Source organism: Pterocles gutturalis, unplaced genomic scaffold (assembly GCF_000699245.1).
Source record: "Pterocles gutturalis isolate BGI_N339 unplaced genomic scaffold, ASM69924v1 scaffold31386, whole genome shotgun sequence".
In the NCBI taxonomy this organism is placed as follows: Eukaryota; Metazoa; Chordata; class Aves; order Pterocliformes; family Pteroclidae; genus Pterocles; species Pterocles gutturalis.
The window spans coordinates 818-10655 of record NW_010098826.1 but is presented as its reverse complement, the minus strand read 5'-3'; the positions used below and the strand labels follow the sequence as shown (position 1 = coordinate 10655).

The 9838-nt window shown below is 51.2% G+C and overlaps 1 protein-coding gene across 1 annotated transcript; it reads right to left on the bottom strand.

The window, feature by feature from the left end:
* Nucleotides 1–6623: 6623 nt before the first annotated feature.
* FBXO2 (F-box protein 2) lies at nt 6624–9410 on the bottom strand. The gene is made up of 5 exons (XM_010074407.1): nt 9137–9410; nt 7891–8017; nt 7698–7793; nt 7203–7338; nt 6624–6772 (listed from the first exon to the last, which is right to left on the bottom strand). The coding sequence occupies exons 1-5, from the start codon at nt 9384–9386 to the stop codon at nt 6638–6640; spliced, it is 744 nt and encodes a 247-aa protein (XP_010072709.1). The 5' UTR covers nt 9387–9410; the 3' UTR covers nt 6624–6637.
* Nucleotides 9411–9838: the final 428 nt, after the last annotated feature.

Below are 9838 nucleotides of genomic sequence, written 5' to 3'. Positions count from 1 at the left end.
TGTGTCCAAACTCTTATTCCGCGTGGCCACGTGCTGTGTTGGAGGCTGTGCGAAGCAGTGGCTGAGGCTTGGCTGGGGAGGCAGCGTGGTTCAGGACGCAGGGCTGTGGGCTGGGGGTTCTTGCCTGTACTCACAGGCTTCCTGTGGGACTGACTCCTGGCTAAGGCAGGCTTAGGTCTCTCCCAGCATCTCCTTTTCTGTGAGGAGTGTGTCAAACCATAAGTACAGCGGCTTCCCTTGTCTTTGAGCTGAAACACCCAATGGCAACAAATTAGTATCATTTCCTTTGTTTTATGTGGTTTTCTTCATAATCACTGCTGCCATTAAAATTTCTAGAAAAGAAAGCAGTCCTCTGCTGCTTCAAATGTACCATGATACGTTTTCAGCCCCCGCTGCCCCAGGTATAGCCCATGCCACGAGAACCAGCAGCATCAGCAGGTACTGGTGTTCCTGCTCTCTGGGAAAGGCTGATTTGAGGGGTTTCGGCTCAGATCTTCCAGTGAAGAGCCCCCAGTGGTATCACCTCAGAACTGGTGTTGCCTCTGGGGATCCCCAGAACCAGGAGTGCCAGGTGATCCCCCCGGGCAAAGTGTCAGAGCCTTGCAAGTGAGAAAGCAGGGTCAGCTTGTGCGTGCTGGTCCGAACCCCTCCCAGCCAGGGCGACAGCCTGCGCCTGGCGTCACTGCCGGCTTACCCCAAGCCTGGGTACGAGGAGGAGTGGTTTCATATTTGTTTCAGTGGTTTTGGATCAGGGAGTTATCCCCCTACCTCTGCCTAGCCCTCTCACACCCCAGCGCCGCGTTTCGTGGCTTTGTGCCCATGGTTTTGTTTGCTGACCACCGAGAGCTGCCGTGTCCAGGTGGTTGTGCATCGTGTCGCTGCTGGGGGCTCTTGGACCTGACGTGGTCCCCGAGGGTGCTGTGGAAGCCCTGGCTGGAGCCGTGCTCCCTGCTCTCCTGAGCCCTGGTTTCTGCTGACAGTGGGCAACTGTGAGTTTGCACCGTGCAGGATGGGGACACGAGCATCTGCAAAGGGCGACTGGGGCTGCTGACGGATTTTTTTAAATGTTGCTTAGAAACCAAATTCAATATTACCTAACTCCACCAGATCTGCAGTGCAGAACTCATTGCACAAGGGGAAAGGAGGGGTTTTTTATTTTTATTATTATTTTCTGCTTTTTTCCTTTTACAAGAAATAACTCACTTTTCGGCTGTTGGAGAAGGTAGTAATTGATCTAGAGCTTTGCAGCTTGCCTTCCGGAGTGGTTTTATTCTTAATGTTGGAATAAAACTCTGTTAGGTCAAATACACAGCAATAAATACAAGAAGCACATTAGCTTTAATATATTGGATTATTCCACTTGGTGGTGACGTGGAAAAAAACAAGATTTAATTCCCCTGGCAATGCAGGCAAAGAAAATCACTTTTCCTGCACATTTTTTTTTTCCTGTTAAGTCATTTTTGTCTGTCAATACCAGTGCTGCAGGCTTTGATAGGGTTTAATTTTACTTTGTATTTTTTTTTAACCTGGTGTCAAAGTAAGATGTGTTTTCACCAAGTAAATTGTTTTATTTCTAGCTGTTACAGATTCCTTCCCTGGTGGTATCTGTGGAGCTCTTGGTGCTATCAGGAAAGTGGGGATTGTCATGAAGTGGCAGGGTAGGGGAGCGGGACAGCGAGTTCAACCCTGCTGCTCCCCTCTGTCCAGGCACGCTGGTGTTGGTTTCTGTTCCTACTCAGCAGCTTCCCGGCTAGAACTAGGATTTGCTTCTCCATGCCAACTGTTTTTGTGAAGTGCTGCCACTCTTCAGTGCCACAACATCTGCTGCATCTTTCCTTGTGTCCCACGGGCTGGTGGTGGCTCAGGGCTCCCATATGGTGGTGACTGTACCCAGCAGCGCATGAATTTCTCCCACACCGACATGCCTTGCAGTGCTGAAGTCTTTCCTCCCATCCCATAGTCAGTCCTTGTGCCAAGCCCTCCCTTGTTTTCCTGGGAGAGCAATGGCATTGGATCCTTTTCCTACAATCCCTGCTTTTCCCCAAATTTCTATTTTATGTCAGGAGCAGGACAGATGAGGAGAGGCAGGAACAATCTCCTTGTCCTGGCAGGCAGATGGGTGGAAGGAGGCTCTGCTGTGGACCAGGCAAGCAGCAGAGAGGCTGCAGCAGAGGTTTAGCTTGGATAACAAAGGAAACATCTCCGCATGGTGAGGGACTGTAAGAGAGGATTTGCAGGGGGTAAAGCCTTCAGAGCCAGAACGCTTTGAAAAAAGCCTTGATGAGTCTGTGTTAGGAGGGATGCAGAGGGGTCTGCTGGAGCCAGGAGAAGGGGACTCCGAGCAGGCAAGCCTGGGTTGGGTGTGGTGGGGTGCTGGGGAGTGTTGGTTGTAAAGCGTCTTCTGTGTGCAAACTGGCAAGAGAGACTGGGGGAAAGAGCAAGGCAGGAGTCTCTGTGTGGTTAACTGAGCCTTTGCACTGTGTTCATCTGTCTGGGCAGAGTTATCGCTCCAATAAACAGGGCTCCTCCACCAGCACCTAGGTTCTATCTGATTGTATTTGTCTAAGATGAGAAAGACTTCACAATAATCCTGCTGGCAATTAATTGGCTTTTGTTCAGCAAGAGTGAACAAGATCGTATCTTCATCTATTTCATTGTTTCTCCTTGTATAGCACCGTCAACACAAGATTAGGTTTAATTTACAAAAAAATGCAAAGTCATTACTCATACCTGGATCAGGATTTTATCTGCTTTGTTTTGCAATGCTTCACGTGTCAATATTAACGAGAGGAGCTGCGTGGTGTGTGGTGAGGTGGAAGTGGCACTGCTTGACTTCAGGACCTTTTGGAAGGACTGCAATGAGCAGAGCTGCCGATACCTCTACCCCATCTCCTGCGCCTTCTCAGAGAAGAAGCTTTGTGCTCAGAAAAACTAGCCTCTTCCCACAGGGCAGTGGGCCATGGTGCTCATAGCTCTTGTCTCCTAGCTCCTTATGCAATATGTGGCAAAGAGCTGTGGGAAGCCACAAAGAAATGCTGTGAGGGCTGTGGCAGTACCAGCCAGGGGTGGGTCTCGTTTGGTGCCAGTTCTCTACGGTGGCCAGTGGCTGAGGATATCCTGTCCTGACAGTGCAGGAAGGCCAAATCAGTGGTTTCTGAAATGCTTGGCATGGCTGTGGACACGTGCACGTGCCTGGGGGTTTATCTACCTGTGAGTGCTCGTACAGCTCGTCCCAGGGACCAGGCTGCCCTTCTGCCCTGTCCCAGACAGGCAGCGGGCTCACAGAGCAGTTCACAGCGTGTTCCCGTTCCCCCTGCACCTGCAACACGCTCAGTGGGCGGCATCTCACTGCTGGAGCTCTCTTCCCTCCCCGGTTAGCGCTGAGCTGTTCTGCTGCAGTTAGGTGTGTTCCCCAACAATCCATCAGTCCGGTGAGCGCTCTTACGGCTTTATTGTGGCCTCTCTGCCTTTCCAGGAGCGCTGGTGGTGCTGTGGGTAATGGCTCTGCACAGACAGCGGCTCCAGATGAGCTGCTCTAAGTGCCTGCAAGGGAGGTGAGCCCAGGGCGTGTGTAATGTAGCTGGGGCTCCTGCCTTGCTGGGGAGGGCTCTGGGCTTTGCAAGGAAGGTAGTAAAGTGCCTGGGTGCCCTGGGCACGGTGTAGATGGGGATGCAGACAGCCCTGCTGCTCTGGATGTGATTGTTCTGATTCTCATGGGCTGGATTAAGGTAAGAAGATATTCTGCAAGGAAAGGAATGGTACTGATCTGAGTGATGCTCTTAATAAATCAATGCGCTAGGATAGTGCTGGGCGAGTTTCCAATCGAATTTGAAAGGCAGGCCTTGATCTGTGTTCAAGAAAGCTTTCACTGCTCTCTGGTTAGTGAATTGCAGTTTAAAAGACTGCCTGCATCCAAGACAAGTGTGCTGTGTCTGCCCAAGAGGCAGCTGTGCTTCCAAAACACACGGGGTGTCCCAGATGGCAGGGGATAACGAGCATTAGGGTCTGTGGAGCAAAAGCTGCTCTGCAAACCACGACAGCAGGCGTTTAAACGGAACAGGAAGAGAAAACACTCACTTGAGCCTAAGCTGCAGCCAGAAGGAACAAGGCGCAGCGATCAGAAAGAGGCACACGAATGCAGCACTCAGTGGTGCACCTGCAGCTCTTTTGCTTCTCCCTCGACAGGGGCTCCGCAGCCGGAGGCAGAAGCGCTGGAGGCCAGCCCGGCTCCGCTGCCTGCACCCTGGGTGCCCTCTGCTGTCACCACCGCTCCGCAGTGAGTCCCAGGTGCACTCTAGCTGTTCTCTCTGTAACTCCAGAGTGTTTCCCCAGTAGGAGAGGATCCTTAGGCGCCTTTTTCCCTAATAGCAAAGGAGACGGAGAAAGCTGGGGGGGTCACTGCCCCAGGGACAGCAGGAGGAACCAGCTGGATGGGAGGAGGAGAGGAATCGGGTTAGCTCAGTGCTCCTGCTGCTCGCCGGGGACTTTGTTGTTCCCCAAGATATCTGTGTGGTGTGGGACAGCAATGAAGGAGGCGTGGGAATGGCTGGGTCTGAACTGAGAAGGGAGGTGTGTGCCTGGGGGATGCTGCTTCACTAGCCCAGTGTTTTCTTCTCTTTTTCTTTTTGAGGTTTTCTACGTCTGACAGGCTTGTGGGCCCAAATGCAAGGATAAGTCACTGGCTTTCCATCCTGTTTGTGACTATACTCACCTCGGCTGCAGCTTTAGGCTGGAAGCCTCTGCTGGAGGTGTGGTGGCTGCCCTGCTGCGTGGCTTTCGGGAGGTGCCATTCCCAGCCTCTCCAAGCTGTTTGATTTAGAGGGAATCAGTCTCCTATCCTCCTATCCTCCCTTTTGCAGCTGGCTAGAACAGCTGGGCTGCAAGCAACAGGGAACTGTCAGATTTTTTTTCTCCCTCATCCCTCCCATCCACAGTCTCAAATGCCTGGTGGGGGAGCAAACTTCTCCATCTGTCCACAAACCCCCCAGGTGGGTAATACTAGATGTTTCATATAGAAAAATTCAATTAGACTTGACAAGAGATGTATGCTAGTGCTTCCTTGCCAGGGCCCCATCCTGCTCTGTTCTGTTCCTCTGCAAAAGATTTGCTGTAGAAGCTATTATGAAAGGAAAAAAAACCCCACAAAACAAAACACCCACCCTTTTAAGTATGATAGCATTTATAGCCAGGACTGGCTGTGGTGGGCTTTGTAAAAAAGAAAATTACCGTGGGATCTCGTACAGCTGCAGCCACCAAGATGCACTTGGCTTCCCAGGACATCAGGTGGCAGTTGCTGAGAGCAGGAAGGGGTGTGTGGAGCGCTGCTGTATCCCACGGGTTCAGGCAGCTGGGTTGGGGAACAGACCGTGTCCCTCTTTGTGGGAGACTTGTGGTATTACACAAGACACAATGACTCCTGGTTTTTGGATAGGACTGGTTGACATCACTCCATGTAACAACAGAAAAAGCATGCTTAAGCACAGGACACAAAGCAAGATCCACACACAGTTGTGTCAGTTTATTATGTTTGCCTGGGCTCTGGCGTGGCACGGCCGTGGTTCAGAGGGCCAGTGTGCCCCAGGTGCCGCGGTGCAGAAAGCCCGATGAAGCAGAGCGTGCACAAAGTGACCAGCTCGGGAGCTCTCTCCTCTGGCTCCAGGCGATAGCAGGATGCTGCACTGGCAACGGTGCACTTGGATGTAAAGTGGCATTCAAGTAGGTACGTGCTGGCAGCCCGAAGGGAGGACGGACAGATTGACACACAAACGTAAGTGCCTATCCTCTCTAGGTAACACCAGCTCCATTCGGAGGAGGCTGTTCCCGGGGACTGACTAGCAGGGACAGGCTTGGCTCAGGGAGCCTGGGTGTCTGTGTTCGGGAGGGTGGCTCACAGCCCTGAGGGATGGCGAGGCACTAGCGGGAGTGCGTACGCAGTGCTTGTCAGTGAGCATACGGAGTGGGGGCAGACGTGTACTTTTTGCAGACACTGCAGGTAGGCAGGAGGAACTGAGATGGAGTGGGGCTAACACCAGCTTTCTGGGTGAAGAGTCTCTCCTGCCCACAAAGAGCCATACTGGATGGCCAGGGTGCCTGTTGTTTATAAATGGGAGAAGCCAAGGTTCTTACTGCAGGTCATGGAAGCAGTTGGTGACAGAGATGTGACAGGGCTCCGGGTTTCCCTGGTGTGTTCTCAGACACAAAGACTATGCTTTTTTTCTTTCTTTCTTTTTTTCCCACTCTAACTTCCAGAAAATATGCCCGAAGTACCACTTAAGAGGTGCCCAAGTCTGGGAAGCAGGCAGGAGGGGTGTCTAGCTCAGGCTGGGTGCTAGGGCTTTGTGGCTTAGGAGAGAAGTAATGTCTGCAGGATTTTTAGGTGATTTCACATCTGACAGAGAACATCAGTGCAAGCAGGGAGGCTGAGTCTGATGTGGTGCATTCACAAATCCACTTGCATTCTCTGCATAGTCCCCTTGAGGCAACGTGGACGGCGGCCCCTGGCACCTTGCACGCACATTGATACACAGCAGGGTCGTATGCTGTACAGCCCAGAAGCAGCACCATGCAGAAACCATCCAAAGGCGTGGGACGCCCTTAGGGAAGCCAGCTCCAGCATGCAGGCCCCCGTTCAGCATGGCTACGGCTCCACTGTCACGCTGCTGTTGGTGACACGTACGCCATACCATCCCTTCCAGAACAGCGTGTCCTGGCCACCGTGTTCAAAGCGGACAAAGCGGACCCCAGGCCCATAGCTGGAAAAGGTGTGGGAGATCTTTGGGACGAGAGATAAAATGGTTGGTAAGCATCATGCCACCATGAACCTGCCCTTCGTTAGTGCCCAGAGCCTTCACCCCAGCTGCCCGAGGCACATCCACTGGGCTGGGTAACAATGAGGACATTTACACTGGGAGCTACTGGGAGGAGCTTCCATCCCACTGTTGTTCAGAGGCTATTGAACCTCTCCCAGCTGGGCACCTCCTTCATCTCACATCTGCACTGGTGGCTCCACAAGCCCCTAAATTTTATGTAAGGAAGCCTTCCAGTGTGTAATCCCTCTGTTCAATCACCAGGTCATGGCTCCACAGAATGCATGACAGAGCCTTCTCTTCCTCCCAGAGAACTCTCCTGCTTCTCTCTGCTTGAAAATATTCCTGATTCGTGCAGGTTGGGTGTCACCTGCTGAGCCCGCAGCTGTAACTCACCTCAGTCCAGTTGGCATCGTTGTCCTGCGGGATGGCAATCGTCTCGCTTCTGTACTCAGCCAGAACACCCTCGTTCTCCGAGAGCAGCTTCACACAAAGCTCATAGAGGCAGCCAGCGTCGCTGCGTCCTGCGTACCTGAAGAGAGAGCCGAGCTGCTAGCTTACCTGTGACCTCGACAGAGACAGAGCATGCAACTGCATCTTGCTGGATGCAGGTCTGCCAATCTCAGCAAGTTACTGGAGCCTTGGTTTGAGCTGTTCTTACCCCAACCCACCACCTCCCCTCATCCGCAACAGGAACCTGGTCTTCACAGGCCATGTGCACCAAGAATTTGAAGCTTGTAGGAGCTGCTGGTGGCTCTGTAAGCCAAGGCCCAGTCCTGTCCGACATCCAGGGGATCTGGCAGCGGAGGTTTTAAGGCCCAGTGCAGGTATCTGCCCTTCCTTCTCTTTCTTGACTCTTTGCCTGCCTTCTGAGGCATCCTTGCTACTTACCAGTCTTTTACCACAACTTTCGGCTGGGTTGTGTCCATCAGCTCTTCCCAGTAGCCCTCAGCCCTAAGGTCAATCACCTGAGCCTTTCGACACCACCTGAAATGTGAGATGGTAATTAATATCACAGTCTCTCCTGGGACTGGGGGAACCAAAAATGTCCCCTTCCCTGAATAAGAGAAGAAAGCAGCCTTACTCATAAGATGTAACAAAGTATTTATGGACTTCTTCACTAGGGAATTCTTTTCCAAAGTCCCCAGGGAGCTCTTCAACTTTCCAGCCATCACCTCCATTCTCTACCTCTCCCCAGTGCTGCAAGTCTTCTGCAAATGGCAGAAAAGAGACTCAGATGAGTCTTAGTTTCTCTGCGCCTGGGGACCCTGACCATCTCCCCCTGGAACCTTTCTCTGCCTTGTGAAAGGTGTGCTGTGAGACGCAGCACTAGCTTTGTATGGAGTCTATGGAGATGTTTGAGTAGAGGTCAGGTAAAAACCTTTAGTCTTGTTGAACTTAATATTAACAAACTTTTTTAACATTCCCCACCAAAATGGCTATCTACAGGTGGGCTTATTTCAGAAAGTACTCCAGTACTTGGGTATTCTGAACTCTGCGTCAGCACTTTCAGTGTCATAACATAGGAATAGCCCGGGGAGAGATGCTGATTGCTTTATTTCTAAATTTTCTAAATTGCTAAGTGGTATTTCTAGAAGCAGCATAGCCCTGAACACTGGGTTTTTCTGGTCTGAGCCAGAGGGAACATGGATGTTGGAAAAGCTTGCAGAAAATAATCTTTGAGCAAAATGGAGAAGCTGTGTTGATATTGCTTTGGTCTATGATGTGTGAAATGTATTTGTTGCTGCTCGGGTTATGAGGCTTGGTTACTGCTGCTTATCGCTAAGCATCCTGTATACCTGGCAAGTGAAGTTCATAGATTATCAGAACAACAGCAAATGGGGGGGGTGCACAGCTCTTACGCGGGCTGTAGTGAGGAGGTTACGAACAAGATTTGCTGATCTGCTTCCAAGGAAGGAAGCCTGACGTGCCTGGTGAGCTAAGGGCAGAGCAGCTCCTGAGCAGGGAAAGGCAGGATCTTTGCTGTCACGGTTTGGCAAGAAGCAATCTGGAAACCTGAATGCCGCTACGATTACTGCACTGGACAGAGGTTCTGCAAAGGATGTTTCTGTGTCTCAGATGTGACTGATCCCTGCAGGGACTTATATAGAGCTCATGTCAGGTAGCACCATTTGCAAAGGCTGATTATGAAAGGCCTTCATGCCCGTTAAATGATTTGACTGCATGCATTAAGTGATCTGACTTGGGCAAGAAGAAAATGCTGCAACCTGATGGCAAGTAAAATATTTTTTTCAAAGACTGGAGATGCCCAGTTCCCAGTGACTGGTTATCTCTGTGAAAATTTGGGGCTTGTTATGCTTGTCTCTCACCTTCACCACATGGGTTCTTGATGAGATTCTTTCTTTTCTTACTCAGGAAGTAGAAGTTTTGCCAGTTCTCTGCGTTCTCCTCTGACTCTGCTCCAGTGAGGCCCTCCTGCTGACACTTCAGGATCCAAAGCGCGGCTCCATCGACCAGATTCTTCCACTGGCAGCAGACCAGGCGGCACGCCAGCACCAGATCCACCGCAGGTATGGAAGCCAGGATTCTGATCAGGACTGCTTCAGGGAGGGACTCCATCCTTGGGCCAGGCTGGATGGAGCTTTCTGAGAAAGAAGGGGAAAGGAGTGGGGACACAGTCCTTTGGACATGGGGTCACCTTCAGTGATGTCAAACACTGATGCAGTAGAAAAAAGGGAAAATAAACGTGTTATCTGAAAGCATGATTCTGGGGGCATAGATTGCTTCCTAACCTCAAGGCCTCCTGACCCCTATTAAGTTAAGATCCTGAAGCATGTGGGCAGATTAATATTCTGTGTTCTCAGTGAAGCCCTTAGTTAAATCCATCCACAAAATGCAAGTAGTTCACAGCTGCCGTTGTGGACAGTTTGTCAGTTTCCCAGTCTGGAATCAGTCCTTCCAGAAATCTCTGCTGCTGCAGAAATCAGCTTCTTAGCAATGACTTACTCTGCAGAGGGAGGCAGCTGGGTGTTTGTTCTGCCCTTAGGAACATCACTGATAACAAATGCTGC